Genomic DNA, 17,666 nt, shown 5'->3' on the forward strand with positions numbered 1-17,666 from the left:
CTGGCCCATAGACTCCATCTTGACAGTCACTGCTATCCAGTCAAAGGAAGTCCTCTCAAGCCTAAGTCATTCCTTTCTGACATTTTTTCCCCCTAATGACAGAGCTCAACCTCTGACAAACACATTTTGTGAGCTGCTAAAACGTAAACTCTTTCTGTGGATTGAGAACGTACGAGACTTACAGGATCTCTCCTGGACTCCCTTTGGCTGTCGGGGTGTAGGGAGTCCTCATGAGGGTCTGGCTGCACAGTTGGTGCTGGGGAGCCCCCCTGGGGGGCACTGATTCATTTCCTTCTTCACTTAGAACTCTGGAAGGCAAATGCAGGGGTGTAGGGGAATGTGTCTCCTCTATTTGCACCTGGTTCGTTTGGGCTGGCATTTCTCCCTACAGACCTCAAGATTCCTGAATGAAATCATCAAGGAGCATCTTCAGATGGGAAAGGATATGCTAAGCAAACACTTGCCACCTACAGCTGCCGGTCCAGGAACAGCAGACGTGAGCTCACCTACCTTCCGCCACCCGCCCATTGACGTCTACACCCCAGGGGCCTGTGACTTAGCAAAGAAAAAGCAACATAAGGAAGGGGGCATCTCTAGACGCTGGTTGATACGTTCATTGCGTGGCCTGGCAAAGCTGGTATAGAAGGAAGCAGACTCCCATCATAGCTTTTACAAACTGTGGGAAAGAGTGGGCCTTACTCCCGCCTAGGCTTCTTACAGGAGGTCACTCAAGCGCACATTCATCACATCAACAGTTTCAGGATGGTCCTACTTTTTGGGAAACTCCCTATGGTCCCATAGTATTCCCAACTCCTGGAGCTGCCATACTCTGTCCTGCCCAGGTCCTAATTGTAACAGTTGGATGTGTCAGCACAGGTAGGCTTGTCTCTACCTATTCAATCTTACACAACCCAGGAGTTGCTATCAAAGTCTGCAGATGTAATTAAAATGCAGAATCATTTGACTTTAAGCAAGGAAGATAATCCTATATAATCTGAGTGGGCCTAATGCAATCAGTCACAAAACTTTAAGAGAACTGACAAATGTGTGCATTTGGACACACACACACACACACACACACACACACACACACACACACACACACATCATGGACAGCAGCCTTGGCCCAAGCCAATGAGTTCTAGGAGTGTGTGAGGCAAGTCCTTACACTATGTCTTAACACGTGTGTAAGTGCCTTCTACTGACTTTAGTTTGGGTAAACCCTGAATTGAACAAATGAATGGCTTCCCTTGTGTAGAACTGTAATCCTCAGAACCTTTGAATATATTAGCTTACATGCAAAAAGGAAATTTGAAGGTGCGATTACGGTTTTAAATTGGGAGCTTATCCATGATCCATGAGGTAGGGTGGGCAATGTAATTACAAGAGTCTTTATGAGAGAGGAGCGGGGAGGGAGAGATTTCAAGATGCTAAGCTGCCATTTTGAGGACGAAGGAAGGGGAGAGACATGAAGAATGTAAGTAGCTCTAGACACCGGAGAAAGCAAGGAAACCGCCACTACATCCTCCAAGGATACAGCTCTCCTGACATCCCATAGTGAGACAGCAAGTCAATGTTTAAATGCCGCAGTTGGAATCATTTGCTACAGCAACAATAAGAAACAGGTGTGAATCCAATTTGTAAAGATCCTTCTCCTGTGCCTCACTGCCCCCATTCTTGAGGGACCTTTTCTCTCCAGCAAGATGCTAAACAACATTTGATGAGGAGAGGCAGTGCAACACTGGGCCAAATAACTAAGCTGTAGCCAGCTGTGGCCAATTGCAAAGTTTTCTAAGCTTCACTTCCGGTTTCCTCTAAGGATGTGGTTGTGTCGGTGGCTTCTTAGAGCCTGCTGTGACTTCAGGGTGCAGAGTGGGTGAACCATCTTCATTTTGTTCTTTGCTCAAACAATCTGCCTAGCATGCTGCCTAAGGAATTTTCCACTGAACCAAGGACCACACCTCTTCTTTGGTGTCTCTTCATTTGTCCTCTTTCCTAATACAGGAAATCTTGATTGCCTTGTGTGTCCACCCAACTTGTAAAGAGCTAGAAGATCGGCCCCTGCTGGATCAAATGATTGAAGGAGACATTGCCAGTTGGGGCATGGCAGGACACAATTAAATGAAAATCAGTGGGCATCCTGTGGCTGCTGGCTGTGACTCTTTCCCAGAAGACAGCTTCATGGGGACAAAGTGACATTCGGAGAGACCATAGTCCACCTATTTCTTTACTGGATTTCCTGTGGTCTGTTCTCTGTATAGTCTACATATGAGTCCCATTTATTTTTATATATTGCAACTAGACCACAGTCTGGCATTCTTTTTGCTTTATGTCTTGGTCTCCTGGAAATCTTCTTCTGTCTCATGATTATCTACCTTTCTGTGTCATATTGATTTAATACTTATTCTCATGAATTTTGGTTTTGTTATTTGTTTGTTTGTTTGTTTCTGAGTCAGGGTTTGATGTTGCATGGGCTTGCCTCCCCAACTTGCTGTGTAGCCAAGGCTGGCCTTGAACTCCTGATCCTCCTGCCTCCACCTCCCAAATGCTGGGGTTATAGGTGTAACCTTTGAATATATTAGCTTACATGGCAAAAAGGAAATTTGAGGGCATGATTAGGATGTTAAATTGGGAGCTTATCCAAGATCCATGGTGGTGTGGTTTGATCACAAGAGTCTTTATGACAGAGGAGGGGAGAGGGTGAGTTGAGAGATTCCAAGATGCTAAGCCACCATCTTTGAGGATGGAGAAAGTGGTAGGCTATGAAGGAGTGTAGATGACCTCATATCCCATTGTTTTGGATGTCTCTCTCTCTTCTAAAACAACTTGACTCTATATTTATTTATTTATTTGTTTGTTTGTTTGTTTGTTTTTCGAGACAGTTTCTCTGTGTAGCCTTGCCTGTCCTGGACTCACTTTGTAGACCAGGCTGTCCTTGAACTCACAGCGATCCACCTGCCTCTGCCTCCTGAGTGCTGGGATTAAAGGCATGCTCCACTACCGCCCAGCTTTGACTTTATTTTTTTCATCTAACCTGAGACTGCCTGGCATGGAGATGACGAGGGTAGGCCATTTGCATGGATTGTGATTCTTTTTCTATCTAGTTATATCATGTTCCACTTTACAATTAAGGGGGGGTTGAGTTTCTTTTGGCCCCCTCCCACCTTTCCATCCTTTGATTACATATTGTTTTATTATCATGTTTTTTTCGCTCTCCCATTTATTCTCATCTTCTCTGGAAGACACGTGTCTAGTGACTTTTTGCTGATTACCCACATATATTTCCTATTGCGGTAAAGCACATTTCGACCCATCTACCATCATGACCACTTACAGTACCAACTCCCGTGGCATTACGCATTTAATGCCGTGCATCCATCCCCACCACCCGCCTCTCTGACACTCCATCTTGTGATGATAAAACAAATACCCACTGGATAGCAAGCAGCTCCCCATTCTCCCTCCATCACTCCAACCCCAGGAAACTGCCATTCTACACCCTGTGTTTATAAAGGGAGCCATGTTAAAGACCTCATGCAAATGAAACCACACCTTCGTTATTTTGTGCTTGACATAGCTCACCCAGAATGTCCTCCAGGCCCATCTATTTGATAGCAAGCATGAGAACGGCTTCCCTTTCAAGGCCAATGTCCCGCCCTATCACGATGCCTTGTTTTGCTTGTTTGTTCACTGGGTTTCTTCTGCCTTAATGCTGCTATGATCCTGGGTGTTTAAATATCACTTTGAGTCCCTGATTCTGGATCCTTTGTGTGTGTGCTGCCTTAGTTTCATCTCATTCTGAGCCAAAAGCACAGAGATGAAAGGGTTTATTCAGTCTACAGTTTCAACTGGTTTTTGTTGCTGGGTCGAAGGAGTTCTTTATATATCCTAGATGTTAATCCTCACCGCACATACACTTGCACGTGTTTTCTCCCATTCCTTAGATTGCCTTTTCTTTTTTAGAACTTGTCTTTTATGTTCTGTCTGCATGCATGTTTATACGAGGGTGCTGGGTCCCCTGGAACTGGGGTTGCAGACAGTTGTGAGCTGCCACATAGGTGCTGGGAATTGAGCTCAGGTCCTCTGGAAGAATAATCAGTGTTCTTAGCCACAAAGCCACCTCTCAAGCTCATAGATTGCCTTTTCTAAGATGCTGTTGGCTATGTCATTTACACACAATTTTTTAAAACTTCAGTGCCATATAACTTATCAGTTTTAATATACATCGCCTATACTTTTGACATCATGTCTAAGAACTTTGGCCAGTTCCTGTGTCCCAAAGTTTGACCTCTATACCTACTTCCTAGTTTTATAGTTTTAGGTCTTATGTTTACGTCTCTGATCCATTTGAGTTAGTTTTTATTGAGTATAAAGTCTGTCAATCATGAAGTTTACTGTAGCTTAGTCAGCAACTCAGTGCAGTATGTTCTTGGGGGCAGGGTTAGTCTATCAGAGGAAGCTTTGCACCCAGAGATGCCATTAGACACTGAGTTCTTGGCTCTCCTTAGGGAGGTAGACCATTTTTTTTTTGTTGTTGTTGTTGTTGTTTTGTTGGAGGTTTTTTGTTTGTTTATTTGAGACTGAGTTTCTCTGTGTAACAGCCCCTGGCTGTCCTGGATTCAACTTATAGACCAGGCTGGCCTCAAACGCACAGAGATCTGCTGCCTCTGTCTCCCAAGTGCTGGGACCAAAGGCATGCTCCACCACACATAGTGGTAGACTATGTTTTATTAGTTCCCCTTTCACCAACAGTCCCAGCTTTTTGGGCTTTCACCACCTCTCACATCAGGCTTTCTTTCCTGCCCTAATTACCTCTGTGCCCCTTTCCCGCTTGCCCCTCATTGCAGTGACTGGTACTGTTGGAGTCTAGTGTTCTGTACATCCTCCATTTCTCTCTCCTGAAGATCCCCCTCTCCTTCTTGCAAGCATCTCTGTACGTGGAGCCTAAGCACCTCTAAGTATTTGCAGTAAGATGGGCTTCATGCTACATAAGCCTGCCTTGTTGGTGGAAACCATACTTCACTAGAGGTGTTGATGGTCTGTCTTCTGCCATCTAACCAGAGTTTTTGGGGAGATAGAAACCTAGTGGTGTTTTCCATTCAGTCATTCTATATAAGGATAGTGAAGATGATGTTAAAACTTATGGTCTGTGACCCGGATATGTAAAGCAGAATCTGCCTTATTCATCACTCCCTAACTTACATGACACATTTTATAACTTTGTTATTATTTGCATAACTATGCACTGTCTGACTGGAGGACAGAGCCCTCCTGCTTTTATTCATCACTGGATAGTTAAAGGTTGAAGATGGAGAGATAGTCAGGCAGTAAACTGCTTGGTATGCAAGTGTGAGGACCTTGGGTCGATCCCCCAAATAAAGGGGAAAAGAAGATGGGCGTGTTGGTGTACACTTGTAATCCCATCACTGAGGAGGCAGAGCTTTGGGGCTTTCTGGCCATCCAGGGTAGTCTACTTAATGAGTTCCAGGCCAGTGAGAGATCCTGTCTTTAAAAACAACAAAACAAAACAACAACAAAACCCAGTTGTCTTCTGACTTATACACATACACATGCACACATATACACACATATACATGTGTACATACATGCAAACATGTGCGCACACACATGCACACATATACACATGTGCACACAGGTGCAAAAAAATGAATAAATGAGCCTCATCACTCTTGGCTCAGAGGATCAGAGTTCACTGCTGCTTAAAGCAACTGCAGGGTACCGCCTTGCAGACAATGCGGAGACAATCCGGGCTCACCACAATGTCTGTGGGAAAGCCTACTCAGAGATGGTTTCCACATCCTCCCAGGCGTAAAACCCCAGGCACAGGACTAGCCCCACAGGCAGTGCTTACCAGGTCCAGTGGCAGCCTCTGTCCTTGCTGCCTCACCCTTGGGCTGCTTTTGCTACAGTGTAGGGTGCTGAGCAGATCTGCCCATCTCTCTAAGAAGTTCAGCCAACCCTTGGGGCTGGATTCCTAAGCTCTGAGCCAGGCCCTGGGAGTGAGCACCTGAAGAGTAGAGCGGGCTTCCTGGATAGACCTGTCTTCCCAGAAAGGAGAATGTTCTGCATTCTTGCCACTCTTCAAGGCTCCAAGTATTATTATCTGACTTGACTTCCATTTCTGGGAAGCAATGAGCCTCGAATACGGGAACGGATGTAAAAAACCCAGTGGGAACAGCAGCCACACTCAGGACAACCTCATCCCCCTCACTTCAATCCCGCTGCGTCCTTGGTCCCTTCTCAGAGCCCTGGAAACCAGCATCTCTGTCCTCCATTGCTTTTTGCCATTGGTGCACCTGACAATGGAGGGTGGATGTCACCACAGACTTTAGGGTTTGGAGCTGATAGTCTCACCTAAGCATAAATGTAGCACATGTTTGTTGCTGAACAATAGAAAACATAGAAACCCACAAAGAACAAAGTGAAATGTTGGAAGGCTTCCAACCCCCTGACCCCCAAGGGAGAGCCAATGTTATCTGGGTGTACTTCCTTGGAGATCTGTCTTACTCTGTGTGTTCTTTCAAAAATATACATCTCTTCTGTACATGAGGCTGTCCATAAGCCTCATGTTAGTTAATATCAGAGAATAAGCTTCTCTCCAATGTTTAATTTATTCTTTTTTTAAGATTTATTATTTATTATTATGTATACAGTGTTCTGCCTGCATGTACACCTGCACGCCAGAAGAGGGAACTAGATCTCATTATAGATGGCTGTGAGCCACCATGCGGTTGCTGGGAATTGAACTCAGGACCTCCAGAAGAGCAGTCAGTGCTCTTAACCTCTGAGCCATCTCTTCAGCCCCTTATTCTTAAAACTTTAAAATTGATTTGTAGTTCAATTCTCAACACCACATATGCACACAAAAGATTTGTAAATATTCCACACACACATCTTTCAACCTACTTATTGACTCTCCAATGACTTTAAGTTTCTAAGCAGACGAGTCACATGCTAAGACGCCGCACACGTGACTCGGGTTCCATTAATTCTTTCATTTAGATATCAAGTGAGTTTGATTTTTTTTTTTTTTAAAAAGCCATGGATCAGAATGGGTTAAGTGAGGTCCTGATTTTCTAGGAGGTGAGTGGCCAAGAATAGAGGGGCTTCTGCAGGGCAAGAGAAATGTAGGGCGGGGTGTGTGAGCACCTGCATACAGATTTTAACTCAATTCGGACCAGATGAGCCTGTGATGCTACCATCTGCAGGCCTTGCCTGGTGATACAGTGACGTCCTCATCCTTGAAACCACATGGACAAAGGCAGGACCATCAGCAGATTTCTGCATCTTTGAGGAGTTTGTACATCACAGTCAATTCTGAAATTCGACAATTCCCCGGACCAGGAAGCTTCATCTTTCCAGAGCTCATTCCATCCTTATGTGTACAGTCTGTACCGTGGGCTAGCCATGATCCACAACGGATGCAGGAGGCTGGGAGAAAGGCTTTCGTCTACAAGCAGGAGAAACTAACGAGTCTGACTACTCTGCAAAAGCCCAAGATCTGGTCCATCATCAGCCGCTCTCTGGAAGCTTCCATGAGCCTCCGAGGTTCATTTCTACCCAGGAACATGATCTGTGACTACCCCCACCCCCACCCCCGCTGCTTCTGGTACCCTGTACTCAGAGGAGAGAAGCTCGTTTTTTGTGAACTTGGGAGGCAGTAAGTCGACTAACTTATTTCAATCTCCCTAGAATATTTCCACCTTTGTAACTGGAAGTCTTGCATCCCAGGGCAAGTGGGGGCAGTTGTTCAGCCTGGGAACCAGAAGACTTAGAGGCAATTTGTCTCAGAACCTCTGGAGCCTCTTGGAGAGCCAGATACAACAGCAGTACCTAGCTAGAAAGGGTCTCACCCACACTCAATCAACTGCAGACTCCTGGCTCACCTCCCAGCTATTGTCTCCACCTACATAATGAGCCAAAGAAAAACAGGACGTTTAAGAAAAAGAGGGGGCCCCAAGGTACAAGTGAGGAACAGCTTAAAGTTGACTGAGAAAGTGGTCGGTTGAGATCTTCTAAGGATCTGTTTGGCAACCAAAAGAGACCAGGAAAATCCTGTTGTCATTTCTACTGATAGGTATTGGTAGCGATCTACCACTATGTCCCCTTTTCCCAAACCCAGGGGTCTCACCGGATTCTATAACTGCTTCTTCTTTTGTAGTGCCCTATGGGGCTCAGTTTAGGAATTTTCTGACCTACATTCCATTTAAACTATCTAAAATCCTTCCCTCTGCACCTGACAAGCTGGCCGAGTGAGCAAACCAGATAAAGTAGCTCTCACCTGCGTTCTATCTGGATGGTGTTTCCCAAATGTAGTGGACTTCATCCGACATCCTGCATTTGAGAGACATGAAACAGCTCCCTGGCTATTGAGGTTACTCCAAGATTTGGGGAACAAGAACAAACTTATAGAAATTGATGGTTGTAGAACAAAAGATAAAATTTACTTGATTTTCATGGGGGCGGGGGAGGGGAGAAAGAATTTGGATCAAAGAAGTGTAACTCTTAGTGCTAGTAAGCTTAGGCCATTCCCCCAGATGTATTGTCCTCCTGTCCTTTCCGGATGTGGAAACCTATTTATTCCATTTAGAACCCAGGGCTTTCAGGTAGCGCATGTGACAAATTTAAGCTCCATGTTGACCCCTTCTGAGGATCTTTGCATCCTACACCCGACTCTTGGTGCTCTAGGCTAGCCCATATTCTAGAGAAATTGGGTGTAACAGTCCTCTGAACATCAGCAACCTTTCGAGAAGACTTCCAGGCTCCTCTAGGACCCAGATACCCATTAGGTGTGCTGGGTCAACTTGACACACTAGCTAGAGTTATCTGGAAGGAGGGAACCTCAATTGAGAAGATGCCTCCATAAGATCCAGCTGTGGGGCATTTTCTTACTTAGTGATTGATGGAAGGGGCCCAGACCAGAGTGGGTGGTACCTACCCCGGCATGGTGGTCCTAGGTTCTATAAGAAAGCAGGCTGAGCAAGCCATGGGAGTAAGTTGGTAAGAAGCACCCCTCCATGGCCTCTGCATCAACTCTTGCCTCCAGGTTCCTGCCCTGTTTAAATTTCTGCCCTGACTTGCTTTGATGATGAACAGGAATATGGAAGAATAAGTCAAATAAACTCTTTCCTCCCCAACTTGCTTTTTGGTCATGGTGTTTTGTCGCCACAATAGAAACTCCGAATTAGAAAGGGAAAGTGTGCCACATCTCTGGTAGAGGAGGGCAGTCCTTGGGGTTTGTACCACATACTGATCAGATTGAGTGTCTCAAGGTTCCTCACAAGCCCTTCAGTGCCCTCTCCTCGCTTCACCCTAAACCGCTTGGAAATATTGATGAGCATCACTACCCAGAATGCAAAGGGACTAGAAAGACCAGCTCAGGAAGGGGACTGCCCATCCCCACAGCATCAGCCAATCCCTCACCCTCCACAGTGAAGCCCAAAACTTCTGCCTTGGTTTTGTTCTCCACTCCTGAACAGATTTAATCAACTTCCAACAGTAAGGCAGACCCAGGCCACCAAGATGCCCTGATCTCACTGCGTCCACTGGTTCCATAGCAGTTCTCCAAGCACAGCGCACCTCCAACTGGCTCTGTTCCTAGTCTCACCTCAGTCAGCAACTGCCAGCATGATGTGAGATTTGAGACTGGGAAAGGTACCCTGAGATCACTGAGACCAAGCCTAACAGTCACGGATGAGAAAATCTAGAAGCCACAGTCCCCCTGTGGTCACCAGAAGAAGCAGAGCCTCACTGGAGGAAGCCGGGTCTCACCGGAAGAAGCCGGGCCTCACCGGAAGAAGCTGGGCCTCACCGGAAGAAGTCGCGCCTCACCAGAAGAAGCCGGGCCTCAACGGAAGGAGATGCTGCGTGGGAATTGCTGCTTTGCCAGCTACTCAATGTACAGCCATGGTGGTTCTCTTTTTCCTGAGCTGTGAGATGGAGGTGTAGTATTGACATCTCTCTTCAGGGCTGCCATTAGGATTATAAGGGAATTTTTACTTATTTTGTGTTTTTCCACGTGTATATTCATGTGTGCAAGTGCGTGTAATGTAGAAGCTCAGTTTCTCTCCATCTCAATTTTGATACAGAGTCTCTCACTGAACCTGGAACTTATAGATTCAGTTGAGCTGGCTGGCCAGTGAACCTCAGGAATTGTCCTTCCTCTGCCCCCTCAGCCCTGACAGCCTGTGTCACTGCTCCCACAATTTTACATGGGTGCCGGGCATCTGAACTGAGGTCCTCATGCTTGTATGGCTAATACCTTACAGACTGAGCCGTCTCCTGCTTCCATAGAGAATTTAGAAGCATAGATCTAAAATTCCAAGAGGAAAAAGACATGCTAACGGCTGAGACCAGAAGGCAAGCTGGAGACACAGGTGCAGGAGATCTCATCCTCATTATCAAACGCAAGCTTGAAAATCTGCCCTAAGGCCTAGCATGGTGGTTCACGCCTTTAATCCCAGCACTCTAGAGGCAGAGGCGGGCAGAGGTCTGTGAGTTCAGGACAGCCAAGGCTACACAGGATGACAGCAAGCCATAGCGACAATGATTAAACTGTAGTAGGGGAAGAGCTGCAGTTACGTAGCAATGAAACTGAATGAAGAACCAATAGACCCATGTGAGAATGGCCAACTGGCTTTTGACAAGAGTGCAGAGACAATTTAGGAAAGAAAAGATGTGGTGTGAGAGCATCCAGAGGTTTAAAACAAACAAACAAACAAAACAAGACCTTGACCCAATCCTCATATCTACACAAAACAACTCAAAATGGAATAGATTTAATTGCAAAATGTCAGCCAGACATGGCAGCACACATGTGTTACCTCAGAGAATTGGAGATAGAAGCAAGCTGATTGGGGGTTCCAGGTCAGCCTCGGCTACATAATGAGTAGAGGGCAACCTGGCCTACAAGAGACTAACAAAAACAAAATAAGTTTAATTTTGACACATTGCTATAGAATTCAAATTTAAGATTATTCTTCACACACATCATATATATTCCTACTCTAATATGAGGTATTGTACCCATACAACTCAATTATAATACAAGGTTTACTTCCAATACTTTGAAAGTGCTATTGCAGGCTGTTTAGGATAAGTACGTTGTATGAGTTAAGTTAGTTGATCAAATCATTGTCATGTTAATTCCTAGTCTATTCTTATCACAAGAATAAGCATCCTAGGTTTAACAGATAGATATGATTCTATAGATAGATAAGGTAAAATATTTAGATAAGGTCTTCAAAAACCTTAGAGACCTACAGAATAGGGCATTTAAAGATGTTTTTTAATTATTTTAAAGATTATTTGACAATAAGACAGGTTAACTCCTGGCAACACCCAGCCTACCTCAAAGAAGATGATAAGCATCAAACAAGCCACTGGGCAAGATGTCCTTGTTTTGGCCATAAACAGATTTCTGCCTAAAAATGGGCAAGCTTGGATGCAGGCAGAATCAACGGCCAAACTCTGCCAAGACAGGGTAAGTAAATCCTCAATAATTCCTGCCTCACAAATATGTCTGTCAAATATACTGGGCCAGAAGGCTGAAGATGATGCTCCAAGTTTATAGAGAGTTTTGGGTGACTGTTCAGGCAGCAAACTGTCTCTTTCATTCTTCATTTTGGAAGCTGCTAATCTGCACTTCCTGTTTACTTAGGTAATCAATTTTTAGTCCTTCTCAAGTCTCTGATGGGGTTGAAGACCAGATAGTTTAGTTTTACAACTGAGCTTAGTTGTTTAAGGGTCAAGATGTTTTTAGGTCTAGATAGATGTTTTCAGTTGATAGAGATGAGATATGATAGATAATGATTTACATTCAGAATTTTAGATTCACCAAAATAGGAAAGATGTTTTCAAGGTTACCAAACACAAATAGCCAAAACACTATGAATGTAACATTTATATAATTCCTGGTTGTTTCATGGTTCTTCTTGCTGTGTGTTGTTTATTGTATATATGTGTAATGACATAAATGTATATGTAAAAAAGGAAAAGGAAAAGAAAAACAAAGGCTGGGGTTGTATACAGGAATAAACAAGAAATCCTGTCTCAAACAATGTGGGAGCCGAGGACCTGCACGTGAAGTCCTTTGACAGTTATGTGCTCACACATGAGCATGGGGAGACCGATAATTGAAATTCATCAAAATTAAGGATTTTCTCTATAAAATATTTTAAGTGATCCTTAAAAGCAAACCTACAGATTGAAAGACAAATTTGCAGACCAAATAGCCAACACGGGGCTTGCAGCTGGCTCATGCAGAACACTCAAAACCACGCAACACTAAAGGAAAACGACACACACGGCCAACAAACACATGCCAAGAGCTTCAATCTTGACCTTGCCAGCCACGAGGTAAACACAAATTAAGGCACGGAGAGGTGCCCCCGCACACCTGTTAGACTTTTTACAAAAACGAGTGACAATATCAAATGCTGAACAGCCTGCCAAGTGGCTAAAACAGGTGTAAAGTGAGATGGCCGTTTCAGGAAATAGTTGGGGAGTTCTTTTTTTTTTTTTTTTTTTAAGCATCATTGTTCAACAACCACACTACCCAGCAACACTGCATGGCATTTACCCCAGAGAAATTACGAGCTGTGTCCACACAAAAGCCTGTACACAATCACTCTTGCAGGGTTATCTGAACTAGTCCCAAATGGGAAATAAGCCAAACGCCCTTCAGTAAATGGACATGTGTAAACAATGTACACTACATTGATACCTTGGCATAGTATTCAACAGTAGAAAGAAGCCAACTCTCGATCCGTGTAACAGTCTAGGTGGAATGGAACCCCAAATGCATTATTCTCAATGAAAACAGCTGATTTTTCAAATGGTTACCTGTTCCATGACTCGACTGATAAAACATCCTTGATATAATATGTTCATAGAGGTGAACATATTATATAGATCAGTGCTGGGGGTTAGGGGGGGGCAACGGTCAGATGATGAGACCCTCAACAGGCTGTCGCGAGGGACTTCTGCCATGGTGGGTGGTGAAACACTTCTGCATCCTCGGGTGGGTGGTGCCTGCACAAATCTGCATGTGATAAAACTGTGCAGGACCGTACTGTATGTGCGCGAGATAGCTATGTCAATTTCCTGCTCTCGATATCCTTTGTAACTACCGCTGTTATGCAACATGGATCCCAGAGAGGAAAGTGGGTGAAGGATATACACGGCACTCTGAGACCAGCTTTGCCAAGAATCTGTCATCGTTTTGAACCGAAAAGCATTTTCTAAAAGACTCTAAACAAATCAAGTTGTGTCTGGTACTAAAAAACGCAGGTGACTTTCTCATGGGGTCACTGTGAGGGAGCCCCACCCCACCCCACCCCACCCCAGCCTTGTCCCATAGTGACAGCTACCTGTGTGGGTCCTGTGGACATGAGCAAGGGCAAACTCACCCTCCCCAGTTTCTTCATAGCATTCCTGAGAAAACAAGGGTACAATCTCTAGATAGTCCGAGAACTGTAGACAGAAGACAACCCTCTACCCTGACACAGGGCTCTCTAGGGGACCCAGGAATGCCCCTAGCCTCTGAGTCTCCCTATCCTTGCCCTCTTGTGCCCCTCCCCCACCCCTCCCCTCGGGATTGCGTAGCCAAATAGGCTGTCAGGAGGTGGTTAAAATAATGGCATAGGATAAAGCCACGCAAAGGCAGGAAGGTAGGATGAGGAGGGTGGAGTCGGAGGCCTTTAGCCTTCAGAAGGTGAAAAAAAGCCCGTTTCACCCCCCTACCCCACCCCCCATCCCAACAACCCAGGCTGGGTCTCCTAGCATGGAAAAAGAGACAGTCATGTCACAATCAGGCAAAATGAAAGTAACTTGCTCTCATCTGTTCTGTGTTGGGAAGAGAAAAGCCATGGAAGGTTTGGCGCATCATCCCAGAGAGGGCCCCAGTGTTCTCTTTACCCGATCCCTACCTTCGCCTGATAAACTTGCCAAGATGGAATCCTGAAAACAGAACAGGGCTCTGAACTCTAGAGAAATGCGCCCCCTGGAGGGAAGTGGGTGCAGCTTCGTTTGCTGTTCTCCCGTGCATGCAGAGGGTGTAGGGAGTCCATTGGGAGTGTTTTCCTGGGGGGGTGGGGGGGTGGCGGGGGGAGGGTGGATTAGATTGCGGGCAAGCTGCCCTAGATTCTGGAAACCAAGAAGTGACGCTCGAGATGCCTCCCCAGGGTTTAGGGGTCAAAGGCCTCCGAAGTCACAGACTCAGGCAAGAACAAGGTACTTTCCCCCGGTAGTGCTCTCAGGCAGCTCAAACCAAGCCATGAGGTTGGCCTTTCCCCCTCCTCTCTTTCCACAGTTCTTTTGCCTGGGGTGCCCCTCCACTTCACAGGGTGTGGCTTTTCCTCACGTTTGGCAGCCATCACCAGCAGACCCCTCCCGTAAAAGATAACCTCCAGCCAGCTCCAAATGGGTGTTTCACTTAGGGAGCTTTGGATCGGCCTGAGGCTGCCAGATGTCAGGATCAGAGCCTGCCTTCTGCCAACACCCTCCTACCCCAGGACCTCTGAGGGAATCTGTTATTTTTTGGTTTTTTGTTTTTTGTTTTTTTTTTTAAACTTGGAGTCCTGGGGCTGTACAATGCTAGTTAACAGCGATTCTTTGAGCAGGTTCTTGGACTCCTAAACATCCTTTTGCAAAGCAGACCTCAGGAGATGTCTCTTACAGAAGCGGGTATGAAAATTCCCTCCAAATGGCTTGGAAGGTAACTCAGTGGTAGAATGCTTTCTTGTACATGACTCAGTATTCAGCTCTCAGCACCACAAAACAGACAGAAACAAAAACACTTCTAAAGGGATAAGGTGATGGCCCAACCTATAAAATACTTGCCTTGTAAGCAGGAAGTGGCTAGGTCCACCCTTGACACCTAAGTAATAATGTCATTACCTAAGGCCAGCGTGCTTTTGATGCTAGTTCTAGATAGAGGCAGGAGGGGCCCTTGGGGGTTGCTGGCCAGCCAGCTGAGGCTAATCAGCAGCTTCAGGCCAGTTAAGACTCTTTCTTAAGGGAGATGGAAGGTGTTCCTGAGACTGCCTGATAGCACAGGTTGTCCTCTGGCCTTCACAGATCTGTGCACTTGTGAATGCATGTACGTGCACACACACACACACACACACACACACACACACACACACAGAGGCACACATGCTATATGAAGGCTACACAGAGAAAGCCTGGTTTTGGAAAGCCTAAATAAATAAATAAGGAAATAATTAAATAAAAAATTCCATTGAGCCTAATGAAGACTGAAGAGGCAGGAGTTGATCGGTGTTGGGGATGTCTGTCTGGGTACCCACTGTACCCACTCCTGGATGTCTTCCAGGCCTGAACATGGCCATGTTGTCAGCACTTACAGAACCAGAGTAGAAGGTGTGGTGCCCATGAGAGAGCCTGGTAGAACAGTGATTCTACCCTTGGGTAGAGGGGGGCCCACTCCTCCCTCTCCATGCTGGGACCCCATATGACTTGAGCCTGTGCAGGTCCATGATATGGGGCCAAGGATGGAACCGGGGCTTCGTGTAAGCTGGGCTAGCTCTGAAACAAGAGCTCCTTAAACGACACTGGAAAACAGTCTTGTTTATGGAAGTGACAAGTGATCTCAGTTGGCCCTCACCTTGGGAAGACCCCTTTCGACTCTTACCTCAGGTAAGTCTTACTGAGCTGTGCGGGTGGGAACTGTTCGTGACTCTCTGGAAAGAACAGCAGAGGCCCATGAGAGATAAGCCAGATATCCTGAATGACCCAGGAAGTGAGTGGCTGGAGCAGGTGAGGACCTACGCATCTGTACCCTCAGGCTTTACTCCTCCCCTGAACCATGTGGAACTCGAGTTTACAGTAACATCTGCTAGTCCATCCCAGTGACAAAGATCCTAGCAAAATGACGAGTCCTTGGGCTGGCTATCCCTGGTCACCTTCCCCCATGTCACTTGGTCCACCTTTTCCCCTACTGGGACCCTATAAGGTAATCATCCAGCCTGTCATGAAGAGGAGAAAAGCCCCAGGCATAGCTTTATCAGGAAGGAAACATTTAGCTAGGATTCTCCACTCTAGGTGTTCCTGGGGTCTCCTGGGTAAACCTGGCTTTGGGTCAGAGCAAAGCCAAGGTGGGGGTCTCTGCAAACTTCCTGCCATCTGATGCTTATCACCCACCAACCAAGGAGCTGTTTACACAGAATCAAGGAACACTTTTGACTGATAAGAGCTCTTAAACTCCCTTTAGAGGCCAGCTGGCCTGGGTCCCAGTCTCAGGCATAAATCTCAGGCATATGAACAGGGCTTTTTATTTATTTTTTTATTTTTTGGTTTTTCGAGACAGGGTTTCTCTGTGTAGCCTTGGCCATCTTGGACTCACTTTGTAGACCAGGCTGGCCTCGAACTCACAGCGATCCGCCTGCCTCTGCCTCCCGAGTGCTGGGATTAAAGGCGTGCGCCACCATGCCCGGCTATGAACAGGGCTTTTTAAATCTTACTTTTATATACTTTTAAAGACATGGCTGCCATCCACTTGTTTTTAGAGATTAGAGGTGGCTCATTCTTGTCCCCCTCACTGTCGGGAATCTTGGGGACAGCCACCTCTCCTCCCATTCTTGGGGAAAATGAGAAAGTCCTCCCTCCTTCCCATCTGTCACAGCCCCATTCCTTTGTGACCACCCATCCCTTGCACAACGCCCTTTCCTTCTAATTCCTAAGTTAAAAAAAAAAAATCGCCACAATTCTCCAGGTCCCTCTGAACTGGTAAAGTCAAAACAATACGTGGTATTCTCACCCGGGTCTTACTAACGGGGAGATCTGAGGACTGTCTTCAATTACCTCCAACTTTCTGTGTTAGTAATATTCCAATAGGAAATCGATACAACCTCTTTAGGCTGTGGTGGTGATGGGGGGCTGTGGTGATGGGGGGGCTGTGGTGGTGAGGGGGGGCTGTGGTGATGGGGGGGCTGTGGTGATGGGGGGCTGTGGTGATGGGGGGCTGTGGTGATGGGGGGCTGTGGTGATGGGGGGGCTGTGGTGATGAGCGGGGGCTGTGGTGGTGATGGGGGGGCTGTGGTGGTGAGGGGGGGCTGTGGTGATGAGCGGGGGCTGTGGTGGTGAGGGGGGGCTGTGGTGATGAGCGGGGGCTGTGGTGGTGAGGGGGGGCTGTGGTGATGGGGGGGGGCTGTGGTGGTGAGGGGGGGCTGTGGTGATGGGGGGGGCTGTGGTGGTGAGGGGGGGGTGGCTGTGGTGGAGCAGGGATCCCCCCGGGAACTCCAGTTCCACTGGTAACAGCCCAAGGTAAACCATAGAAGTGGCATCCACTCTGACCTCCGAGTCTCTCTCTGTTAGACCCACTTAGCCTGCCTACAGTGCCCCAGTCCTCCCATGTGGCATTTGTTGCATCTAAGATCGGAACGTGGGAAATAATCTCTTACCCCCAAACTCTTGCCTGACTGTTGCTTCCTACTGTCCACAGGGTCGCCTAGCCCTTCCAAGGCGCTACCTCCTTCAGGAACCTCTCCCCCCAAATGCTGGGAAAGATATGGGAAAGAGGACCTCACTTCTGACCCTTCTCAAAGAAGGCGTTCTCATCCTAAGAGTTTCCAACACCTCGTTTTTCTTCCCTAATTTCCCATAATGCTCAGGCCACAGGCACCTCC

General features: G+C 46.5%; 1 protein-coding gene across 2 annotated transcripts in view; it reads right to left on the reverse strand.

The window, feature by feature from the left end:
• The window catches only part of SLCO2A1 (solute carrier organic anion transporter family member 2A1), an 89,786-nt gene that overhangs the window by 71,034 nt on the left and 1,086 nt on the right, over window positions 1-17,666 (reverse strand). The window contains exons 1-2 of one of the 2 annotated variants that reach the window (XM_084754554.1): window positions 13,950-14,035; window positions 13,392-13,455 (exon numbers count right to left, since the gene is read on the reverse strand). The exons of the other annotated variant lie outside the window; for it this stretch is intronic. Coding sequence (XP_084610680.1) covers window positions 13,392-13,448 — 57 coding nt within the window. The 5' untranslated portion in view covers window positions 13,449-13,455; window positions 13,950-14,035. Of the gene's footprint in view, window positions 1-13,391; window positions 13,456-13,949; window positions 14,036-17,666 lie in introns of those variants that run through there. 2 annotated transcript variants of the gene reach the window in all.

The sequence above is a fragment of the Acomys minous genome (assembly GCF_964271855.1).
Source record: "Acomys minous genome assembly, chromosome: 13".
Classification (NCBI taxonomy): Eukaryota; Metazoa; Chordata; class Mammalia; order Rodentia; family Muridae; genus Acomys; species Acomys minous.